Source organism: Salvelinus alpinus, chromosome 7, assembly GCF_045679555.1.
Source record: "Salvelinus alpinus chromosome 7, SLU_Salpinus.1, whole genome shotgun sequence".
In the NCBI taxonomy this organism is placed as follows: Eukaryota; Metazoa; Chordata; class Actinopteri; order Salmoniformes; family Salmonidae; genus Salvelinus; species Salvelinus alpinus.
The window spans coordinates 56,431,448-56,456,329 of NC_092092.1; the positions used below are offsets into that span (position 1 = coordinate 56,431,448).

The 24,882-nt window shown below is 40.6% G+C and overlaps 4 protein-coding genes across 10 annotated transcripts; 1 reads left to right on the forward strand and 3 right to left on the reverse strand.

The window, feature by feature from the left end:
• Window positions 1-838: 838 nt before the first annotated feature.
• Window positions 839-4,403, reverse strand: LOC139581266 (forkhead box protein N2-like). 3 transcript variants are annotated; one of them, XM_071410835.1, is made up of 5 exons: window positions 4,205-4,403; window positions 2,912-3,596; window positions 2,680-2,801; window positions 2,416-2,471; window positions 839-1,798 (listed from the first exon to the last, which is right to left on the reverse strand). In XM_071410835.1, the coding sequence occupies exons 2-5, from the start codon at window positions 3,548-3,550 to the stop codon at window positions 1,494-1,496; spliced, it is 1,122 nt and encodes a 373-aa protein (XP_071266936.1). In that variant the 5' UTR covers window positions 3,551-3,596; window positions 4,205-4,403; the 3' UTR covers window positions 839-1,493. The 3 variants fall into 3 exon arrangements, with proteins under 3 accessions (XP_071266936.1, XP_071266935.1, XP_071266934.1); XM_071410834.1 differs by having other exon boundaries at window positions 1,359-1,837; window positions 2,912-3,327; window positions 4,205-4,373; XM_071410833.1 differs by having other exon boundaries at window positions 1,359-1,837; window positions 4,205-4,323.
• Window positions 4,404-4,568: 165 nt separating this feature from the next.
• Window positions 4,569-11,931, reverse strand: LOC139581267 (protein YIF1A-like). 4 transcript variants are annotated; one of them, XM_071410839.1, is made up of 9 exons: window positions 11,767-11,931; window positions 11,313-11,355; window positions 8,824-9,068; window positions 7,604-7,708; window positions 7,036-7,114; window positions 6,886-6,943; window positions 6,559-6,714; window positions 5,508-5,601; window positions 4,569-5,354 (listed from the first exon to the last, which is right to left on the reverse strand). In XM_071410839.1, the coding sequence occupies exons 2-9, from the start codon at window positions 11,344-11,346 to the stop codon at window positions 5,196-5,198; spliced, it is 930 nt and encodes a 309-aa protein (XP_071266940.1). In that variant the 5' UTR covers window positions 11,347-11,355; window positions 11,767-11,931; the 3' UTR covers window positions 4,569-5,195. The 4 variants fall into 4 exon arrangements, with proteins under 4 accessions (XP_071266940.1, XP_071266939.1, XP_071266937.1 ...); XM_071410838.1 differs by having other exon boundaries at window positions 11,725-11,779; XM_071410836.1 differs by having other exon boundaries at window positions 11,721-11,773.
• A 3,163-nt stretch (window positions 11,932-15,094) lies between these two features.
• LOC139581268 (fos-related antigen 1-like) lies at window positions 15,095-19,384 on the forward strand. 2 transcript variants are annotated; one of them, XM_071410842.1, is made up of 4 exons: window positions 15,095-15,550; window positions 16,053-16,307; window positions 17,561-17,668; window positions 17,816-19,384. In XM_071410842.1, exons 1-4 carry the CDS (start codon window positions 15,437-15,439, stop codon window positions 18,389-18,391), a joined length of 1,053 nt encoding a protein of 350 aa, XP_071266943.1. In that variant the 5' UTR covers window positions 15,095-15,436; the 3' UTR covers window positions 18,392-19,384. The 2 variants fall into 2 exon arrangements, with proteins under 2 accessions (XP_071266943.1, XP_071266942.1); XM_071410841.1 differs by having other exon boundaries at window positions 15,100-15,550; window positions 16,050-16,307.
• Window positions 19,385-20,256: 872 nt separating this feature from the next.
• On the reverse strand, window positions 20,257-23,436 carry LOC139581269 (coiled-coil domain-containing protein 85B-like). Its single transcript, XM_071410843.1, has one exon. It carries the CDS (start codon window positions 22,173-22,175, stop codon window positions 21,573-21,575), a length of 603 nt encoding a protein of 200 aa, XP_071266944.1. The 5' UTR covers window positions 22,176-23,436; the 3' UTR covers window positions 20,257-21,572.
• Window positions 23,437-24,882: the final 1,446 nt, after the last annotated feature.

The window sequence follows — 24,882 nt, forward strand, 5'->3', positions numbered from 1 at the left end:
ATTTATTTACGATTCAAGGCACTTGACCAGCATGGCTACCACAGCATTCTGCAGCAATATGCCATCCCATCTGGTTTGCGCTTAGTGGGACTATCATTTGTTTTTCATTAGGGAAATGACCAAACACACCTCCAGGCCATGTAAGGGTTATTTTACCAAGGAGCGTGATGGAGTGCTGCATCAGATGACCTGGCCTCCACAATCCCCCGACCTCAAACAAATTGAGCTGGTTTGGAATGAGTTGGACTGCAGAGGGAAGGAAAAGCAGCCAACAAGCTCAGCTGAACTCCTTCAAGACTGTTGGAAAAACATTCCAGGTGAAGCTGGTTGAGAGAATGCAAAGTGTGCAAAGCTATCAAGGCAAAGGGTAGCTGATTGAAAAATCTCAAATATAAAATAGATTTTGATTTGTTTAACACTTTTTTGGTTACTACATGATTCCATGTGTTATTTCATAGTGTTGTCTTCACTAAGTCTAGAATGTAGAAAATAGTAAAAATAAAGAAAAATCCTGGAATGAGTTGGTGTTCTAAAACTTTTGACCGGTAGTATAAATAAATTGTTATTGTAGTATAGTCAGTCTTTGGAGCTAATGGGGATCCGATTAAAATACTTAATACACCTCCAAAATCTACAGATGACCTGGATTATTGATTTTATCAAGTACATTTTGTGTTTTGGCATAATCCCTAGATGGGTACCCAAATACAAATGTTAATTTATTTTGTCAGTTCCCCCCACTAGATGTCGTCTGCCCATTGAATCATGTCATTGTCTGAGTATGAAAAAGGTGTACATGATAAAATGTTTTGGAACACATGAAAATATTACCAGTCCCTATATTTTAAAAGAGTTTTGTGCTTTATTGTTAAGTTGAGAAGTGAAAAATAGATGGAATGAGAAGTCTAAGGTTTCTTTCTAAACAAACAAATCAGACAGCCTATAAAATATATTCTCCGCAAGAACACGTGTTTAATAAATGCTGCCCCTGGTAAAGAGATTATAAAATCTAAAACATTAAAAAAATATGTTAATCATTAACAGACAAAGATTCAGGAGGATTAAACATAACTTTCTTTGTCCCCTGAATCTGAGAGTGGATTAACTGGCAGTAGATTTCTCATGTAATCATTCATCGGAAGTATTCCATCAAAATACAGAGGTCTTGATTCTTCGTATCATCATATCGGTACAGCATCAATCTTTTTCCTCCCTCATTTGTACCAAAAGCATATGCCAAGGTTTGGTTTATGTAAATTAATGTGGTGAGTGGCTTAATGTGTTTCAGTGCATCAGGTAGGGTGGCTTGGATTTGCAATCATAGCTATATCACTTCATGACAGCAAATCAAATCTCAGGCAGTGTCAACACACAGCAGCGAATTGTCAATTTCTATCACTCAGGTTGCACATAATCTCCTTGCATCACAGTGTAGGCCAGTCTATTGGTCAATTTGTTTAGACCCCACTGCATGTCATTATCTGTAGATCAGTCTAATGTCCACCCCCTGCCAGGTCCAGAAGTGACCCAGCAGCCTCTTGGGCCTCAGCATCCAGCTGCAGGATCTCTACAGTCTCCAGATCCAGTTCAGTGTCCCCGGGCAGGACCAGATACTGGTACTGATGATACTGGTAGTAATGGAACTCTATGTAGCCACTGTCTGACAGGGGGTCTTTCTCCATCTCCTCACCAACCTCTTCCTCATATTCCACTGCCTCCATATTGACAAGCTCCTCATGGTCAGGGGTCAGAGGGCAAGGTGGATTTGAGGAGAGAGGTGTGTTGTCTGAGGTCAAGGCTGAGGGGGAGGAGAGGAGAAGGGTTTGAGAAAGGGAATCTGTGTGACAAGAGACCAAAATTCGTTTTTGTACTGTACATTGAAAAATGTGGCATGTCAACATCCATTATAGGTATCAGCATACATTGTTGATGTGCAATCGTTTTATAATAGTGTCCTATACAGTAGAGTAGAGAAATTGATGTAAAAGCTTTAAAAGAGATAGAAAAGCCATGCATTACAGTGCATACCATGTAAACGATCCCTCTCTGAGTGGAATGTAGGGAGTTACTGCACTAAAAGAGAGAGTGACAAATGGCGGAGCCATCGTGTTGCTGTGGCTATAGGTTGCCAAGGTAATAGAAGGTTGTTGCCAAGACAACAGCACACAAACCCACCAACCATGCAACATGCGGAGTAAAGAGGTAGCAAAAAATTCAGCAGGAGAATTAAGGTGTAAAAGATAGATCAGTTGTTCCTCAATTAAACTATGACTAAACATTACGAGGGAACCGACATCTTCAAAAATACATTTGTGAGAGGTACTACAATACTGTGAGGCTTTATAGTTTGCCCACAAACTTTAGTGTGGGTATCAAGATCTAGGAGGCTGACATGCTTAGTGATAGAGGGCTAACCTGAGATCGCCACAGTGTCGCACACCATAGATACTCCATAATCAGCTCCCTCCAACCTGCACAGGACAGAGAGGGAAGACAAATACAGTTAGTCGGACGACTGGTAAGGGCTGGGCTGTGATAAGCCTGCTATTGTAAGAGAAATCATTAACCCACATGCGTTAAACAACAAGAATTTAGGCAAAAAATATGGTGGTAGTCACAGAAGGATGTGAGATTTGGCACTGTGAACTAAACTGCAGTAAACTTTTTGTTCATACTCACAATGCAGGGTTGTTTAGTAAGTTGCTGTTAGTGCTGTGGTAATACTGGGTCTTCCTAAGCACCTCGAGAAGAGCGGATCGATATTCTGGACACACGCACCACAGTGAGCCCTTCCCCACCGACTGAAAAAACACATCATACGCAATCTTCAATATCACAAAACACCATTATTTCAAACAAAACGTAAGACTTAATGCAATTGGCACATTGAAGACGAGTGAACACATCTCACCTGGTTCTTGTCCCTGTGAATCCGACGGAAGCTCTTACTCAGAGACAGGTTGTGTCGAACAGAGTTTCTCCACCCCCCAGGTGCTGCTCTGTAGTAGGGGAAGCTGTTCAATATCCATTCATAGATACCCTTCACTGGGAGCCTCTTGTCTGGCGAGTATTCTATCGCCATGAAGATTAGACTGCTGAAGGAGTAAGGGGGCTTGAATGGGGAGGAAAGGTGGTGTTGGGTAGGTATGGGATCCTGGGGCTCCAGCTGGGGCAGTGGTGTTGTTTTGGGCAAGGGCTGCAGGGGAAGCAAATTGCCTCTTTGATGTAACCAGTTGAGGCAGGTCAAGTCATCTTGGTCAGATGTGGTTGGAGAGTTGAGGCAGTGTAAGTTTTGTCCGTCAAGGAACTGAGGGGGGGACAGGGAGTCTAAAAGAGGGGAGAGAGATTCAGTCTTGAGGTGAATGGAAACTGGGGCTGTGGGGGAAAGCCAAGTAGGGCATGGTGAGATCGAGAGAGGAGACAGAGGGAGTGAAACATGGACAGTGGAAGACGTCTGCAGAAGAGAGGAGAAAGGTGGGGACTGGTAGAGAGTGGTGGGATAAAGAAGAGATGTAGGAAGGGGTGGCAGTGTGTGAGTGTCACTCTCCATCTCTCTCCCAGCAGAAGACTTCTTATACACTCATTCAATAGATGATCTGTTGGGCAAAGCAGAGCAGTCAAACATTTCAAAGGCATAGCGAAAAATTTTGCTAAAGTTAACAGCAATGTATTTCCACAATTTGAAAAACGTAAGTAAACCCAATTTATAACAGCGTTGGTAGACCAGATCAGGTGGTCTTACTGAATTAATTAGTGGCTAAATGTTGTGAGCCAGTCTACTCTCTGCCCTGCACCAGGATCATTCAGTTGGTAAGAATATAAAAACATACATCAAGTTAAAGATTAAGAAATGTCTGAACAAAGTCCTCCTCCCCCTTTTTCTTCTGGTTTTGTATTAATGATTTCGCTAGCTATACTAGGAGATTCAAACAGCCACAGCAGCAAAAAGGCATTGCACAGGTGGATACATAAAATCTTCCTCAATAGAAAACTACTTTTATTTCTAAAGGGTAAATAAAGCAGACTGCTCATGAAGCCACATGGTGCTCAACAATGCTGCTCAATGTGCTCATACTTCGGAAAATGGCGGTAGAATATAAAGTTACATTTAGCACAATCAGTCAAGCAGTCTTTTGTTAAACTCCCCCTCAGGTGCTGACATAAATACTTAAAACACCGTAAAAGAAAACAATGCATTGCTTACCAATAAAGCAAAGTATTAGTTCAGGGTATATCGGTAAGTCTCGAGTTTTGCAAAATATATTATTCAAAAGTAAAAAATATTGTCTGATATCCATACGAAGAATCGAAGTCGAATTCCTGCCCGTCTGCCTTCTATCCGTTTCAGTGTTCCCTTGGAAACCAAAAGGACGCTTTGCAGGTTGCGCGTCACCTGCGCGTTCCCGCATTAAAGATACAGTTCAGTATTTATTTTCCCAACACAAGGAGAGGACAAACCACTTTCCAGATATGATTGTCACAGCATTCCCAAATTCAAGGTCAAAGATGAACTGAGCAAGACATTTTTCCATTGAAACTTTACATTCGTTAAAAAGACAGAGGCATGGTTAAAATTCAAAGCTAAATATGTTTATTTTTCTACAAAAAACATAACACTGATTGTTGTTCATGCTCTATAAAGTTTAGATACATAATAAAGGAGGGTTTAACAGGGAAGGATAAATGGGGAAGAGTGCACTGGTAGCACATCCTCAGAGTAGCTCCATCATTTTACATTTAGCCATACTGCAACATTTCTGGTAAGCCCAAATGGACAACATACACAGGAAACTTTAGAGGAAAACAGGAGTGTGGTGTGAAATGTTTCTCATATTTATATTCCAATTTCATGAATACAAAACCCTTCTTTCTCTATAAATAAGAGGGCCAAAAAGGACTCAGTTAGTAAAACACTCATGGTGAGAAAACATAAAAGCCTTCCATTTTGACAAGCGATGCGTCTTGCATACAAAAGTCTCACACTGTAGAGAAGTCAAAAATAAATGTTCATTTAAAACTAACCCACAAGCTGAACACAAGATACAGCTCGATATCTATTATCCCCTTTTCTCTGGCAGATGAGCTGAAAGGCAGGTAACAGTGACACTCAGAAGAACCAAATTTGTAGAAAGTATCAGTTTTTTTTCTTCTTAAGTTCGATACCAAAGGACCTCCGCATCAGACCCCATACCAGGTCACCTGACCAGATGTGAGGTGAGCCAGTAGATAATGATTGGCTGAAAGGCGGCGGTGGCCACGGTGATGTACAGGCGGAGTCTTGGTTTGGCACTCGCCCCGGCCCCCATGGAGTCATGGGAGAGAGACGACAGAATCTTCATTTTGAGAGAACGGACCTGGTGGTATGATCAAAATGCTGCTTACTCTTGGACATGAAGTTTAAAGACACAAAAACTTAAACCATGTCAACTTGCCTACTATAATGCATAACTAGGTACGAAAAATTCAGAATAATTCTTAACACATTTCCAGAGTTCTAAAGTACTTACAATGAAAAACATAAGAGCACACGATGACCAGGCGAGAGCCACGAAGTAACCATCACTGCCAAACAGCAGACCACCCAGCACTGTGAAAATCATCCTAAAACAAAGAGGTATCACAGTACGGTATCACTCAGGGGTATCACAGTAATGTCTGCAAAATGTAACAACTTGAGGTAAAAAAGAAGAAGAAAAGTATCTCTTATAGAGTGTAAATAACATAAACCACGTTTCAATCTGAGTGAAGTCATACCGTATATATAAAAAAAATAAAAATCATGACAGCTGTGATAGAAACAGGAAGTTTCGGTAGAATTTTATAAATGCAGAGAATGTTCATTCGACATGGTGGTATCTTTTTGCATCTGTAAAATTAATTATGTGAGAAACGGCGGTGGAAACACCTTGATGCGCAAATATTGATATAACCGTCACATAAACTTGGATTCATACGATGATATGGTGGGTGGTCCTCCCACTATGACTCGGGAAACCATGCAGTCTTAGGCTACAGATGAAACCACTTATGATGAACTTCACAGGGTGGTGAAAGTGTACAGTGAGCTTGATGCTCATTTCCAATAAAATATTGAGGGTCTTATTCTGTTGACATGATGATCAATGCTTGCTACGGTTTGACCCCCCCACCCATAAAAAATATCTTGCTCTTATGCATAATAATCTCATAATATAGACTAACCTACCCGCGCTGTATCTGCCAGCTGTTGGCTAGAGAGCACGTAAGACCAGAGTAGGCAACGTTCGCTATTTAACGGAACCATGTGTGTGACAAAACCATCAGTAGAGTTGAAAATGTGATGGAAACACATTGAACTTTACATTTTTATTCGGTACATGAAAACTTGAGTGAAAAAGTACATTGTGTGCACACTACGTCATCGCGCACTGATTTTAATCCGCAACAAGTTCGTTTGGTGTAAACACACCACTGGTGGGAAAATTCACATATTTTCTTCATGCAGATTTTGGAATATTCACATGAAAATCCATCACCAATTGGATGGAAACCTAGCTATAAATCTAATGGAGCCCTTACCCCACATATTTGTATCCACTGTAGGCAATGAGGTCAAACGTGGATAGGTCAGAGTGAACAGTGAGAAGGTAGAGACTCAACAACATGACCAAGACCTCTATAACGACCCACACCAAAGCAGTGCTGGCACACAGACCAAGGACCTCTGGACTGAACCTGCCATTGAAGAGAAAATAGTGATGAGGGGGGAGAACATTAGTTGGTTGATTCATAAACAAAACGAGACAAATAGTGTCACTTAAATGAATACATTGTATCTAACTCCAGAAATCATATATTTGCTTGGCTATGTTCGTACAGTTGTAAAGAAATAGTAGTTGATGTAACCTGTTCTGAATGCCAAGGGCCATCCCAGCAAGCAAAATGTAGGTGATGAAAGCCATTGCTGAAAAATAATACAGTAATAAATCAATTTATAGTCTGTCACTTCCATATTAAACATCTCACTGATATACCCTATCAATAAAACGTACTTACAAGGTATGTAAAGGTCGGGTGCATTCACGTCATGCCTGGGTGTGAGAGGAGTGTCTCTGTGGTAACGAACTTCCCAGTCCTATTGACATTACGACAAAATGTGAAATGTATTTACACAACATCATAGAGAAGCACAGACATATAGTTCTTACTGGATCTAACATTTAGCAGGGCACAGAATGTCTAACAATTTTTCCTAATCTGAGTAGGGTAATTTGTGCAAACGTATCATGCTTGTTAATATAAAGATTGATGAAGCACAAATGCATCGGTCCTTTTTACGCCTGCAACATTAGAGAAAATTCTCATCTTCTGTGTGACCACAACACACACACACACACACATCAACACACAGTGCTAGCAGGGTGATTAAAGAGTGATTATCTTGTTTGGAGGCCCGACTATCTGATATGTACAAGAACATGAGATGAAGGAGGAATGCCAAGACTGTCACCATGACCTTGACACACCAGTGTGTGCTACAGTGCTGTTGAGGATCATACTGTGTAGAACATCGTGTGCAAGAACGTGACATGGTGCGTTTGGTGTAATAAAATGACTTGATTACCTGGTGTGTGTATGGGAACATGAGGAGCAGAAGTTTCTTCATTACATATTTGCTGTCGACGGCAAAGAAATACTTCAGCTTGTTCACAGACACGTACCTGCTGATCTAAAGAGAGATTGCACAGGGTCATTTCTCTAACTGTCATGATAAGTGGAATCAAAGATGGTTAGCACAGTCTCATTATTTGCCGACCAGTGCCTATGCTTGTTTGAGGCTATACTTATCCGACATCGGAGCCTTAAATCAGCAGTCGGTTCTGATTGGGAAATCGTTGTTTGCGTCGAAAGATTTAAATCCAATTGGTAGATGCACCAGCTACTTCCAAATCAAAACATGGATGTCAATGTTTGCCCATACATGCGCCATTCTAATTTGTCTGTTTCTTGCCTGCGAGGCTGATTAGCTAGACAGGTGTGAAACAGACAGTTGTCCGCGCAAAGCGATTTGGAGGGGGTGGTAGCATCCAACAATTGGATTTAATTATTTATTGGGCACTGCTCAAAGATGCAAACAACGATTTCCTACTCAGAATCATCTACCAATTACGGATAAAGGCTCAGATATTGGAAAAGCGCCACCAAACAAGCACGGGTCAGCAAATAACTCGTTAAGTGGGTAAATGTTATACAGCTATTTATTTACTATTTAACTAGGCAAGTCAGTTAAGAACACATTCTTATTTACAATGACGGAACTACCCCGGCCAAACCCTAACCCAGGTGACGTTGGGCCAATTGTGTGCCGCCCTATGGGACTCCCAATCACGGCCGGTTGTGATACAGCCTGGAATCGAACCAGGGTCTGTAGTGACGCCTCTAGCACAGATGTAGTGCCTTTGACCGCTGCGCCACTCGGGAGCCAAGCTAGACAAGGGTTCGGACTGTAGTCTAGGAAATGGGCTAAGTCTCATACAGCCTCATCCAGGCTTCTAAGGAAGTAACTATGGAAGAGGTGAACAGTAGGCTCCCTCAGGCACAAACTGAGTCAAGTAATAGACGCAGACCAGCTCTATAGCTCATGTGGCTACCTCATGCACAGCTTTACCCTAACCATCCTATCTGGCTGAAGTCCATTAATAAAACCTCACCTGTGGATCGGAAAGGACCCACAGGTAAATGCAACACACCAGCAGCAACTCTAGTCTATTTAACTGTTCAGTTGCTGGAACGTGGCCATCACCCTAATGAAAATGAGACCAGTCTGTAGTGTGATTCTCTCACCTCCTTGTTGACAATATCCTTTCCCTGGTTGGCCAGGGAAGAGCCATATATCATGGCTGCACTGGCCATTGGGTCAGCAAACAGGTTGTTGACCCCAGCACCCCCTGGCCCTCCAGCTGGAGCCCCTCCCATGTTGTACCCAGGGGTGTAGAAACCCTGACTGTTCATTGGTGGCGCTGCCGAACTGGTATCGTCAAAGAGGAGAGGGTCCCCGGCGGGGGGAGCTGCACGGGCTCTTGGCTTTGCTACAGAGGGACAAATGGGAATGAGCATAGGGTAGTGTGTAAGATACGGAAGTGGGGGAGAGTAGGGTAGTGTGTAAGATTTGGCCAAAACAGCCAAATACTCCATCTAAACATGAATCGATTCTCAATTGAGGTACGGTTCTAGAAACATAAAACATCAAAATAATTTCACAAATTATACACTTACTGTACACTTAACACAGTTGCAGCCTACATAATTTCAGGGACAACACTGTGGCATCCGTCTTCACAAAAGTGTTCGGAGACGCAGTTAACTATTTAGCACAAAAAGTTAACGGTCTCCTGTGTTTTCTGTAAACTAGCGCTGTATGGAAATATGGCCATGTGGGAACCCCTAACCCAATTAAAAAGGTATGTAGTAATTTAACCTTTTTTATTTCGCGCTGACATGAAAGATATGTTCCTAATGTTTCCAAAAACGTAACACAAGCAATGTGCTTAAGTGTTTGGAGCAAGCATCGGGGCTCTTAACAAAAAACATTATTTGTGCATCAGAGACCTCTCGAACAACGAGAAAGTTCAGATTCAAACTCCCATTCACCAGCTCTGCAAGCGTTATAATGTACATTATAATTTAGAACTTTTTTGGAAATACATACCAACCGTAGCAGAAGTAAATGAAGATAGTTACTTAGCAAAACTCCACATTTGGTTATCAAGTATTTTGACATTACAATGCTTGCAGAATTGGTGAAAGGGAGTTTGAGTCTGAGCTTTCTGTGCGTTAGAGGTCTAACATGCTGACCACACCGCTTGCATTACGTACGCGAGCATTGCAAAATAAATGTGCACATACATGTTATTCAATCATTTCATCCAAACTGCTCGCGAGCGTCTGCATAGCCAGGCGTTGCAAGTCCCACCTCCATCTCCTCAGTCGTTTTTAGGATCATATACCAACATGGGTGATTGAAAGATGAACTGAGGTCCACACTCCAGTCGGTGGTGGTAATGCATCTTAAAGTTGTTTGCCATATAAAGTCCAAAGAAGAAGACTGAAGGAGGAGAGATTACTAGAAACTAACTAGATTTACCTTTTAATCTGTGGACTAATTGTCAGAGTAGAGGACCTTGTGTATTTCAGGTAAAATAACAACCCAATATTTATATCCAAAGACAAATTAGCTAGCAACAACAAGCTAGCTAGCTAAATTGCCATGAATGTTTCATGCATTTCAACCTGTCCCCAAATTAATATAGTTGGTTCAGAGTTCTTTTTGATATTTCAACCTGTGTGTCCTGATCACATCTGTTGTGGTTTGACAAAAATCAACATGCGCATGCCCAGTCTAGTCAGCATGTAATGCACAGATTCTGGTTCAGTTAGTCTATGAATGGGCTAGGGTGAAGTATGACAATTACATAACAGTTAAGGCAATTATGAGTGACAATATGAGTATCAAACCTGCAACTACAAACAATAGTCATGCGGGATGCAATGATAGACTCAGGCTTTGATCACATCGATAGCTTCATTGAGCAAAATAGTATGCAGCATAATATTTATTTAACCTTAATTTAGTCAGTTAAGAACACATTTTTATTTTACAATGATGTCCTACACCGGCCAAACCCTCCCCTCACCCGGACGACTCTGGGTCAATTGCGCGCTGCCCTATGGGACTCCAGATTACGGCTGGTTGTGATACAGCCCCGGATCGAACCTGGGTCTGTAGTGACGCCTCTAGCAATGAGATGCAGTGTCTTAGACCACTGCACCACTCGGGAGCCCTAATCTGGATATGTGTCCAACAAAAGCTCAATGCCTTGATCACACCAATAGTGTAGTTGTACAAAATACTAAACAACATCTGGTTGTGCGCAACAAAAGTTCAACATTCCCTTTCTGCTTCAATTTATGTCAAGCAGTCAAAGTATAAAGCTTGACGCATACTTTCGATTACTCTTTTGGTGTGTTCGAAGAGTTATTGCACAAAATAGTATGCAGCATCATCTGGATATGTATGCAACAAAAAGTTCAACATTCACCTTCTACTACCATTTCTGTCAAGCAGTCTACGCATATAGTTTGACGCATACGTTCGATAAATCTAACGTATGCACCACACAGAACGTAAAACAAAGCAAACGCAGCGTTCCATTGGAAATTAATGTACTTCTGGTGTACCAAAACAGTCGGTGTGTTCGAAGCGTTACCTAACTCTAGCAAGCTACATTATTAGTTAGCTGTAGCAGATAGATAACATGTAGCTAGCTACTTACCACTTGCTCGGTAGCCATGATGTGGAAGGTCCATTGTAAACACCTGTTTAAAAATAGAAACACAATGTTTGGGTTTGATAACGTTCTGCAACGCAATTTTATACGCTGCTGGATCATCGCATCCAGAAGTTAGTTAGCTAGTTATGTTTCAATGTTGCTAACGTTAATTAGCAGTTTTTTCGTCGTTAACGTTACTCTTGGCTGCTAGTCTGGGGCTAGCTACCGAATGCTAACTGAAAAGCTGGTTAGGTTTTGCCACCATTTGTGTGAACACAATTGACAGTTAATCAAAACAGAATAACATATTTAAATGTACAAGAGTGTTTATAAAAAAAACATATCAATAACTCTATGACCTACTCATGGAATACAATATTCACTATTTAAAAAGCCAAACATTACATCTACCTACGTGTCCTATGGTGCTTCCTAGAACCCGCCTCTTTTACTTTACCTTAGCTATTAATGGTCGTCTTCTGTGCCTGCGTGGCAGCGTGGATAAGCAAAATACTTCTATTGGTCCAAAATAAAGTTTCAGCCTGTGCACTGATTGGTTTTCCGGGATATCAGTCTTCGCTAATCATTAAACCAAAGACAGTACAGTAGGAAACTCTGAATTACATATTCATCCGCGCTTTCAACCTAGGCATGGCGTTTATTCATTACGCCGATTCTGTTGCAAAACGTTTCGTCTGTTGAAAAACGTTTTGCAAAAGAAACAGTTTACTTCAAACGGAAATCCTTGCTGTTACATTTACATTTAAGTCATTTAGCAGACGCTCTTATCCAGAGCGACTTACAAGTTGGAAGGCTGTTCTTTGGATAAAGAGATGGATTGAGTTATGGCTAGCTATAGTTTTATAGAAGGTAGCCCATGATGTCTTCTGAAACAGTGGCTCATGGTGACTAATTGTAAAACTTGTAAATGTAAAAAGTGACAAAAGAGATCAAGTTATTACTTGTTTAAAAACAGTAAAGATTTCTGTTTGGAATAAACGGTTTCTGTTGCAAAACGTTTAAGCAGCAGATTTTGCAACAGACAAAACGTTTATCAACAGATTCAGCGTAATGAATACACCTTCAGCCTAGGTTGAAGGAACTGATTAATTTGTAATTAACATTTCATGATTCACGAAGACTGACATCACTGAGGACCTGAAATAGTCTCACCATACCAACACTGTGGTGAAGAAGGCGCAACAGTCTTCTTCAACCTCAGAGGCCAAGACAAATTTCTTAAGCCTCCATCTGAGCCATGGCCTGTTCATCCTGCTACCAGAAGGCGGAGACAGTACAGGTGCATCAAAGCTGGGACATAGAGAGTGAAAAACAACTTATATCTCCAGGCCATCAAACTGTTAAATAGTCACCACCACTAGCCAGCCTCCGCTCAGTACCCTGCCTTGAACTTTGTCACTGTTACTAGCCTGCTACCACCCGGTACTCTACCCTGCACCTTAGAGACTGCTACCCTATGTACATGGTCATTGAACACGGGTCATTTTAATAAAGTGTAAATACTGTTTTACCCACTTCATATTCTAGTCAAGGCTCATATATATATATATATATATATATAGCTACTGCTGTACACAACTTTTCTATTCATATACTGTCCATACACACCATCATATACATATAGTTATATATGTCAAAGGAGGTTGGTGACACCTTAATTGGGGAGGACATGCTCGTGGTAATGGCAGTATCATAATTAGAGGAATGGTATCAAATATATCAAACACGTGGTTTCCATATGTTTAATGCCATTCCATTCGCTCAGTTCCAGACAATATTATGAGCCGTCCTCCTATCAGCAGCCTCCTGTTATATATTTATATTCCGAACTCTGACATTGCTCTTTCTGATATTTCTTAATTCCTTTATTTTTATTTTTTGAATTTGTGTGTATGGTTTTATATTGTTAGGTATTACTGCACTGTTGGAGCTACAAACATAATCATTTCGCTGCACCTGCAATAACATCTGCAAAATATGTGTACCCCCGAAGCTGGCCCATGGTGACTGTAATGCTTCCCACAGTTGTGTCAAGTTGGCTGGATGTCCTTTGAGTGGTGGGCCATTCTTGATACACACTGGAAACTGTTGAGCATGAAAAACCCAGCAACATTGCAGTTCCTGAAACAAATCGCTGTGCCTGGCACCTACTACCATACCCCATTCAAAGGCACTTACATATTTTGTCTTGCCTGTTCACCCTCTGAATGGCGCACATACACAATCCATGTCTTAATTGTCTCAAGGCTTAAAAATTATTCTTTAACCAGATTGAAGTGGATTTAACAGGTGACATTAATAAGGGAGCATAGCTTTCACCTAGATAATATGTCATATAATAAATATAAGGATTATGAGAATGGGTGTGTAAGTGGTGGGTGTGCATGGTTGTACTATGCGTACTTGTACCTGCATGTACATGTTGTCTACGCCTGTGATGCATTAATGATGCCTCTCTGAGCCAATTGGTGTGAAGAAAAAAAAGATACAGCCTGGCCTGCCAACATGTTGCGGCATGTCATAGAGAGACAGAAAGGGTGTGTCATGACGGCATTCCAGAGGCATGAAATACTCTCATTCAACACTCAACCACGTGATAAGGTGTCACATCCTTATGGTTACACCAGAGAGAGAGGAGCACATGTCTCCCCATTGAAATAGAGAAATAATACAGGCAAAGTACACTTTTAAAGAAGTAGGTGGCAGTAGTAATTCGGTCACTGTGACGCATAAATCACAAATGCCATGCTGAAGGGAACATCTTTCAACTTCACTCATGGCTGTAATCTCATTATGATGGTGGTGGTGGTGGTGAGTGATAAAACAACACTATGAGCAAAATGCTTCAAATGATAAAGATGCTGATACAACAGTCGTGATTCACTGTATCTTCAATACGTATCAATTTATCCTAATTAATGTTACTAATAGCTTTAGCCTTATTTTGAACACAATGAAATCAAATTTGACTCTATATCCTAACAGACAACCTGGTTTAAGGTGCAATTGGATCCTACAGTAGCCTATTCGTTTATTCACAACAGATGAGTCAACCATGTCGGGAACTCAAGCCCAATATATCCATAAGGGAGAGCAGGGACTGCAGCTGTTTAGCTGCATCTCAGCCACTACTGTAGAAACGGCGGTACATTTAGGATTTTAGCATTTTTATTGAAGCTTTTGATGGTAGACTACATAAAAACCTCCGGCTACTGGCAAAGTTGAAACGGTGAAATAATTCATCAACATAGTGTCATTCGGCTGACTCACCTCCTACAGTCAGAGTTCCCTTGATTGATGTGGTCTGGAGAAGAAACTGTACCCAAACGCCAAACCTCAATACATTCTGTTATGGCACTAATTGTTAACACACAGTCTAATCATTTAAATAGCGTACTTAGCTTATAAAATAGCCACATTTCTTACAATTATTATATTATTATTAAATAAATAATAGGATACAACTAACACCATAATGAATGACAATACTGCATTCTTATAGACAGAAGCCTATGTTTCTGTGACATGATTCATTTTCATAAAACACGATTGGATAGATTCTTTAAAAAGTTGTATGGTAAAAATGAACATGAGTGCGAGCATGGGGCATAAACTTGAAGAATTCAAAGAGAGCATGCTTTCCGCTCCTGTCAATGGAGGAATCCCGGGAACACTCTCTGGAGGAAACTCACCATATATGGTTATATACGTCATCCGTACGTGATCATTTACAAGTCAAAAACCAAGACACCACCACTTCCAGTAAATTGGGAGGGGCGTAAAATAACTATAGAATCGGTTTGGGCGTTTATAATTCCACGAGCACTCTATACCGTTCAGTCCAACTGGAATAATCAATACGTAAGAAGTAACTCAAATGAATTTGGGAGAATTTAGTCATACACAAGAACAAGAATTTAATTCGCAGTTTTCTTATTCCCCTTTCTTTTTGGATCCTACCAACATCCCGCAATAAGGAGGGTTTGCCCCACGCTTGAACAGTGAACCTGACACTTTCCACGAACATTTAATCGCTTGCTCTTCATAAAACTCCTCAGGATTACTTTGCACTCATCGTGAATCGGGATAGCAGTTTACAATCAAAGATGTATCGAAACTTTGGGAACTTGGGCCGAGGAGGCAGCGACTCTGGGTCCACCAACACCGGATCGAGTGCTGTATCCCAGGGCACCAGCACCTCAACTACTCAACAAGATCAGGTAGGCACACATATTGGTCTATGTTGATAAACATTAGTAAAAGTAATAAATCATAATTTGTGTAAAGTTTCCCCCCTCAATAATTATGATATTGCTTAATCATATCAATTGCAGAATGTAGTAATAATAGGGAATTAATGGCATAATATTGACATACAATTATGAGCCTACTACATTTTTATTATAGCCATGGTGCAGTTTGATTACCATTGTCAGATGAATTGATACACATTATGGATTTAAAATTATATTTTCAATGCTCACCGTCTTTGTCAAGATTGTTGCCTTTACATCCGGATGCACACCTATGTCCATGTCAAATGCATGGATAGCATGTTTTATTTATTTTATTTAACTAGGCATGTCCATTGCCCATGACAAATATCTGGTTCAAAATAATTACTTTGCTGTAAATCACTTTGTTTGTTTGTTTACCCATCATGTCCTTACTCTAACCTCCTCTCTTTCTCTCTTTGTCTCTCTCTCACTTTCCCTTAAGAAGTTCACTGTGGCAGGTAGCAGCCAGTTTGTCCCCAGTCTCAATGCCATCACTTCCAACCAAGACCTCCAGTGGTTGGTCCAGCCCTCCTTCATTGGTCCACCTGGCCCCTCGCGGCCTCCACGTCCTCTTTACTCACCTGCAGCAGGAATGAGGTCCTTCAACCCTTCACCTTCCCAACCACACCTCTACAGACCAGGGGTCATAAGGGCAGTGGCAAGATCCGGGAGCACAACCAGACGCAGGAACGATGAACATGTAAGAATATGTGTGGTCTTTAGCCAGCAGGGTGTAATACTATGTAATTGACTTTCAGCATCAATCAAAATGTAGATAGGCATTGTGCAAGAATGTGGGTGGATATCTGACCAAAATGCACATGAAACGTAAGGTCACTTAACACAACATAGACCTATATTTAGATTTTGAATTAGTGGTCGTCTTTGAAGAATAACAGTTTTTATTAGTCCCTTTTCCATGTAGTTGTCTTATTAATAGGGCTACACTATATAAAGATACTACTGCAAGGCTTAGAATTAGAGTGCTCCGGTGGGACAGAGAGGGCCAGGGAATAGGGCAACTAGAGACTTCAGAGGTGTGGAGACAGACGGTTGAGTCAGTGCGTCAGTCGTGTGTAATATCCTGTAGTGTGTGTGACTGTTTTATACGTCTGACATGGCAGTGAGACTTCACCACACACCCGTCTTGTCTGAGAGGTTGAAAACAAAATTACAGAAACAAATATTCCTGAGAGCTATCTTTTGAACGGGATAGATTTCTGCGACAATGTGGAAATTCCAGATGATGCAGAGGTTGACCAAGCATTTGTTTTGGTTGACAACTATGTACTTTGGAACAGCTATGTACAATGACCTGTTTCATCATTGTTTGAGATACGCCACTCGTTTGATGTTAGTGTGACATTGGCTAAGTGCTAAAAAGGATGAGCGCTTTTATCAACCTGTTAGAGCCAAAATATATCTGACACGAGCAGGTTCACAAAATGTAAGATGGCAAGACATCAAGTAGTTAAACTACTAGTAGGTTTTGTTTTCCTTGAGAGTAGATTATTGTCATACCTGTTGGCTTTGTTACACTTTCAGAATGTGTGGTTGAGTGAGCTGAAATTTGATGAGACAGGAAATGGGCTATCATGTGATTCACTGGGGCAAGTCATATGACTCATACCTGAGTCACAATTGGGGTCTGAGTGACTAATCACAATACAAGGCGGGAGAAATTGGGTGAACAGAGACAGAACTGACAATGTTAAATGAAATTGGAGAAAGGGTGTAACAAAATGACAAAAGGCTCTGATGTTACGAAATTAAGGGCCATCTTGAAAGTTTGAATATAGTGACTCAGTTCATACACAAGGTGGTAGTATTTCACCACTCAACACATTTTACAGCTATTCAACACAGTCCCCTTTATTCAATTGAGTTGTGAAACATATTATAACTTTTTTCAGTCATAACTCTGCCTCATCAAATGTCTTTCTCTCGCTTTAGTTGTCCCCAGAGGAGTTGGAGAGACGCAGAATAAGGAGGGAGCGGAACAAACAGGCAGCTGCCAAGTGTCGTAACCGTCGACGGGAGCTGACAGACACGCTGCAAATCGTAAGTTTAATTTTATTTCAGGAGGGCAATGAACATATATATTTTTGAAGTTTGTAAATCATCAACTACTGGATTTGTCAACCAATTGAAAAATAATAGATTGACAATACAACCCTAACCGTTTATCTTTAATTTCCCCTCTCTTAGGAGACAGATGAGTTGGAAGGTAAAAAGTCCTGTCTGCAGAAAGAGATTGCTGAACTACAGAAGGAGAAAGAAAAGCTAGAGTTGGTTCTAGAGGCCCACCGCCCCATTTGCAAGATCCAAGACTCTGACTCGGATTCTGACCGGAGCTCAGAGCTTCCCTCATTGGGAGGTATCAAAATTGAGCCTGAGCTTCCTGACCTACCAGGGAGCTCAGCAAAGAGCCAATCAAGGATAGAGAAGCCCAAACCCAAAATTACTATCCCTGTCCGTCCTGTGACCTCCTCTGCCTCTGCTGTCCCCATGGAATCTGAGTCCCTTCACACCCCAATTCTTATTTCTACTCCATATCTTACTCCTTTCACGGCTAGTCTGGTCTTCAGTTATCCCTCTGGCTCTCTAGACTCCAGTTCCACTATTTCATCCCAGGCTCTACCGACTCTGTCATCTTCCTCTCAACATGGTGTGGCCCAGCAGTCTCGAAACCCCCAGCCTTGTAGTATTGCCCATCGCCGTAGCAGCAGCAGTGGGGACCAATCAGATCACTCCCTAAACTCCCCTACCATCATCACACTGTGATTTAACTGGCTTCCTTGGTGGGAAAGACTGAGTGACAACACTGACGGTTATGAAGATGATGACAATAATGACATAGGTGACTTTAATAACGACAGTAATTATACGCTAAATGCAGCTGGTCTACTTCATTTCCTCTGTGCCTACACTTTCCAAATAGCCCCTACACACTAAATGCACACAAAAGCTAAAATACTGATTCTCACAAAAGGCATTATCGTGATGCGAATGACTCCTATTTAAAGGGTTGTATTGTTATACTTTTTTTGTTTTCACCGACGCATATAACTTCTGACAACCTATATTTGTTATGCTCAAAACACAAGATGTAGAACTGTGCAAACAAAAATGCATCAACTCGGTGCACTTTGGCAATAATGGTGATATATTTAAGCAATAAGGTCCGAGGGGGTGTGGTATATGGCCAATATACCACAGCTAAGGGCTGTGGTATATTGGCAATATACCACAAATACCTGAGGTGCCTTATTGCTATTATAAACTGGTTACCAATTTAATTAGAGCAGTAAAAATAAATGTTTGTCATACCTGTGATATATGGTCTGATATACCATGGTTTTCAGCCAATCAGCATTCAGGGCTCGAACCACCCAGTTTGTAATGTAGGAACCACATCATGGTAGTGCATGGTAATAAACACGGTGGGTTTGTTTGAGGGTAAATATATGTGCATGCCAGGTAAAATTTCATGTGAGCTAGCTATCTTTTATATAAAAGATGCATACATCTACTTCTCATATTGTAAGTTTAGTACAATATAATTTAATTTATGAAAAACTGCATTATTTGGGGAAAATTTGAAAGACAACTAAGGCAGGACCATGAGGGTAAATATAGAATATATAGACATGTATTTATTGAGAGTGTAGTATATATTTTTTTATAATGTGTCTCTTTTGACTGATCAGTGGGCAGTGCCTTCACTTTAATGTGTTCATAGAACACTGTACAATAAAGACATTTTTTTCAAGACAACATGTGTATCTGGTGACTAAGTATGTTTGATTATGTTCATGTGATGAAATTTGCGTCAAAAAGTTAAATCAAATTCTACGCTTTAAAATATCAGTATGAAAGGGGTAAAAAGAAGACTAAATGCATCCTTAGTGTTAAACCCATTAGTTAGTTAGTCCATTTTGAATACGTCCCGTTTCCTGCTTGATGTTGCTGCATAGCAACATTACGTAAGGGGGTAATGGATGCTGGGGAGGAAAGGGAGGGGAAAGCTGGCCATTACCTCTGCTTCCTCTCTGGAAAGAATTGTATAACTGACTTCAATACAAACAGATACAAATAACACAAATTAACATTTCAGATGCGCTGAATAAGAAAGATAAGCAAGAAGAAAAGGTCACAGCGGGACATCTGGGTTTTTGATTGAATGGGAGGTCATGTTTAGAATTTTTGGGGGGCCTGGCAGAAGACAAAACGTAGATCAGAATGAGAGTCTGGTAAATGGAGATTTATTGGCCATGACCCTAATTCCTGAACACAGAGTTCTGATGTTACTGTACTTCTCGCAAATGAAGTGACTCACTCACAGGAGGCCCAGAGAGCATATGATAGCGATGATAATAAAAAGGAGATTTAGGAGAGAGAGCCTGTGTGTGCTTCTCTGTGTATCACTAAGTGGGTTAAAGCATTACCATCCACTGCGCAAACAGATGTCCATAAATAAAACTGATAAATATCCACAACGCCAGGCTGTATGACATGGACAGGAACATCAATCACCTGGGACAAACAGGTCATAACAAACAGGTCGAGAGATCAATCAATCACTCATGTTGCACCATGTAAAATGAATGTCTGCAAAGTCACACACACAAAGAAAGGTCACAACATGATTGTCTCAGCCAGTGTATTTAAAGCTCTTCAATGCACTACGAGCAGCCCACCAATCACAGCCAACAACAAAGCAAATCTTATCCAATCCATGAGCATGGTCTATATTCTTAAAACAGAAATATGTATTTGTTAATGATGTAATACTGATATGTCAAGTTAATGAAGACAATGAGAGAGTATATCTACAGAATTACCACAAAACATTATATTAGCATCCTGACTATTGGCATTTTAGACAGAAAATGTGAAGCAGTAGTAATAATGATAATAATCATAACAATAATAATGTAGTAAAGAACAAATTAAAAGTGTCTTGTCTAGTTCCCAGCATCTATAAATCCATCATCATGTCAAATCCAGTCTCGAGCTTCCAGTTTGACACAAAAGTGGCTGGTTGAGAACAGCCTGGGCTGTTCAGTTCTGAGGAAGTTCTAAGTACACCATCATAGGTGCAGGTGCAAGACACAAACCAGCGGTGCCATCACACGTTTTAGTGCATTGTACAGCCTAAATTACTGTGGCACACTAGCTATGTATTTCAGTGTAAAACTCATGGGCAGCCAAGACAGTGTTCATAATATACTATTCCATTGTTAGTTTGTGATTTCATACACACAGCACTCCAATCCTGACCTGAGGGACTGAATGCATAATCTACATTATTTAAATGTTATTTAAAGGTCTTTCACAAAAATCATCACTCATCCTTCAAATATTTCAGTGCTTTTGGATGTCATGTACAGTAGACTAGTATGGCTCAAATCTGGATCGAGATATGTGTCTACAAGGACCCATATAATAGCTTTGTCCAGTGCAATGCAGTACGAAGTAGTCCACTATCAGTACAGTCCAGTGCATGAGATAACATCCTAACCTAACCTCCTTCCAACAACACCTACTACTGTTAACCACATATAGTCTCAATCACAGAAAAGAGGAAAACCTCCCAAAAGATTGTTTAAAAAAAGCATAAAATTGCAAAATGATCATTCGATAAAGCTTGACCTTTAGTCTCAAATGTTTATGTGGGCCTGTCATCCCTCTTTCCAGGAAAAATACTTTTTCTTTTCTCTTGAGGATCCTTTTTCAACTCTTCTTCAGGACAGCAGCACGTGCAGAAGGAACAGAATTGACTGCTATTCTGGAGATGCTGCTGTATTACTGTGTGTTATAGGCCATCTTCTAAAAAGTATCCCAATCAAGTTTGTGTTCTACCAATGAATGCTGTAAACAACTAAACATATTTCCTCAAACCATATTTCTCTTTATCGTGCTCTTTCACTACTCAGTGAAAGTATCTGGCTCTGTCCCATCTTCAGTCATCAGGTGAGCACACCAGGTGAAGCTGGTCCGGACTACCGACACTCCCAGTGCTTGAACTTCCATCTCCCAGGTCTCGGGACACCATACACGGCAGGTTGAGCTCAGTGGAACCACCGGGACTGGAGTCATTCCTGCTGACACATTCCTCCTCCAGGACCAGACAGAGTTCTTTGAGGTCCAGATTCTCCTTCACCAATCCATCCTGCATGCGCTCTAGGTCGGACAGTTTTTTCAAGTAGCCGCCCAGATCCTCACGCATCACTTTGGCTGCGTGGTGACCGAACAGCTGCCATTCCCGGGCCAGCTTCTTCACCTTTAGTCGGTCATCATCAAGGAAACAGCACAAGTCGCGCAATTCTGTGTTTTCTTCCTGGAGACGCTGGTTGACGGTTTTCAGCTCCCTGATCTCAAGCAGGTGGCCCTGTAATTGTTTGTTAACTTCTTTTATCAGCCGTCCACGCTGGATAAGAGCAGAGATCTTCTCTGACTCCTCCTTACGCAGTCGACTCACCAGCTCTTCTTTAGAGCAGGAGAGTAAATCCTCGTCAGACATCTTTGACAAGTCTCTGTTGTAGAGCTCACTGTCACTCCCCATATTGTTTGGACTGATCTGTAATTCAATAACCTGAGAAATAGCCTTTCCCGATTACAGGCAGTTGAGGGTACAAATAACTTCAGCAAATTAACTTTAGCCTACAATTCCTGGGATGCTCTGCAATGTGCATGGAGGCTACAGTCAGCTTTTTACAGTCAGCCCTGAATTGTATGACTATCAACTGACTCTATCCAACCATGGAAGCAAAATATAGGTCAACAGTAATTCTTGGTTTTACCTATGGATAATGGGGAACAGTGCATGCTTCACATCAATGTTTTTCTATGAGCTATAAAATTCCCTGAACAAGTTCACTCTTGATATAATAAAACAAAGCAAAGAATTTCTATATGTTCAATATAAAATGTCAATCCATCACTCTCATATCTCAGATGATAATCTGTGATTATAGGCTTTGTAAAAAGAGTTTGCATTAATGTCCAGTTTTCCCTTTGCCTTTCCTTGGTTACCTTCAGCAGGGTGAGGGGTTTTCGTGATTCTGCAATCCGTTATTTCGTTTTTATTGTGCAGTTGACTCGTCATCCTATATCGGAAAACCTTGGATAAACTACGATAACGTTATTTTACTCAGATCTTCATGTCTTATTATCAGAAGTGACGTGCTGAAGAGCATCTGCTTTCGTTCTGTCCGAGTAAATGTTGTATTCCCTCTGTTTGGAGAATTTGTTCATGGCATAACATTCCTTTTGATTATAACCCCAAAAGAGGCAGTAATTTGAAATTCACCGAAGAAAACAAACAAGGCTCTGAAGTTTCAAAAAAGAAAAATGCATCCAGATTCCTGCTCATCCTATTGCATTGGTGTGTGGAGGATTACAATGTCGGCCTTCTTCCACTGTCATTATAAGGCGGATGTCTCCTCTCAGACTCGGTTTTTCTCTCCACTCAGTGAATTTCAGAAAATGACGCCCATTTAAAAATAATGGGATTTTCTTCTATCCTCTCCCTTCACATAAAAAGCAATAGAAATTAGTAGTAATCATCCATGTAGTCTTTTAAAAACGAAATGAACAAACACAATAAAAATGTAGGACGAAATCGATACAGACCACGTTTGTGGAAGAGATGCTCGGTTTAACAGTGAAGGTCAAAATATTCACTGATGTTTTAAAAACACCGTTTCTTGATATTATCCTACAAAATGATTTAAAAACGATTACATTCTTGAGCATTGAAGTATGGTTGTCGGATGGTGGTTGTGAAGGAGGCGGCCGTAGGAATGCCCCTCTTCCGAATCCCTCCCCTCTCTCTTTCCGTTTGGTCTTCCTTTACGGTAAAATAATAGCTTACACTACATTTATTTCATTTTATTTTGTGTGATGTCATTTCTTTCGATGGAATAGCTTATACTACGTATTGTATCCCGTTGAAAGAAATGACATCACACAAAATTTGAATGCATGTGTTTATACTATTAATTTTGTTTAGGATGTATCACATTTGTGTTAAAATCTACGGGCAGTCCTGAACTACAATAAATTATTCGGAATATATAGCAATCATATCACATACCATTGTATATTTGTATTCCATATATATTTGTTAAAGACCTCCCCACATGACCCCACTCTCCACCCCCTCCAACCGTAGGCCCACAAACGCACACACACGCACACGCATGCACAACAGAATATGACACACAAGCATCAGAGTCACACTTTGACACAGAACAATAAGTGAATCAGAGTTACAGTGTAGTCTACACAATTTCAAATACACAGATGGAAAGTGTGACAAAAGTTTTAAGCATGAGGTATTTGGCCACATCCTTCCACCCTTCATTCCAGCTCTATTGTTTCAGTGAGGCCATAACAATATAGGGTGTTATACCGGGACTGGGGGAAGCAGGGGATGGAATCAGGGTGAGGTTAGCTAACAGAAGGGCTGGAACTGGGAGAGGGTTGTTTGGTTGGTTTGCAGTGAGGTGTAAAACAAAAAGACAGTTGACTGTGTACTTTTTCTCTTTTGTAATTTTGAAGGGCACAGACAGATACAGCAAAAGGAGGATGGGAGGGGCGAGGAGAGGGATTTGGTGGGATTTATTCAGATAAATCTCTGCAGGGAAAACATGCGCAAAAACACACACACACCATAATTCATCATAGTAGTTATCTACTTTTTAACATTTTATTTGTGTTTATTATGGTAAAATAACCGTTCTGATATTCTGTTTTACATAATGTAATTTGCGTATGTTTTGTATATCAAAATATAATTTTACAATATAAACTTGTGCAACATGTTCTCATGTAGGTTACATCATATTTTTCATAGATTGTAGTATTTCACATTTTTTGTTGTTGAAAATAAGTAGTTCAAAGTGTGCTGCTGAAAAGGTTTAAATATGGCCGCTATACCAGATACGAAAGAGGAAGCGAGACACTCTACTCACAGTTTTTTCTGATTCAATGAAAGCCAATGAACTAAGTAGAACAGACCCAGCTGCTTTAGAGAGACATAGTAATGGCGTCTTTTTGTAGGCACTAACTCTGCCATGGTTCGTTGGACAAAGCCTATTGGGAAATTAATGGCATTTCTAGAGGGTTTTTGGATAAACGCCGAAAATAAAGTATGATAAACACAGGTTTAGCAGATCTCATACGTTTCGTTCTATGAGATAATCTTCATCAGCTAACGTCACTTTTTGTGGATTTTGAAGCATTTATGTTTAAAAAAATGCATATTG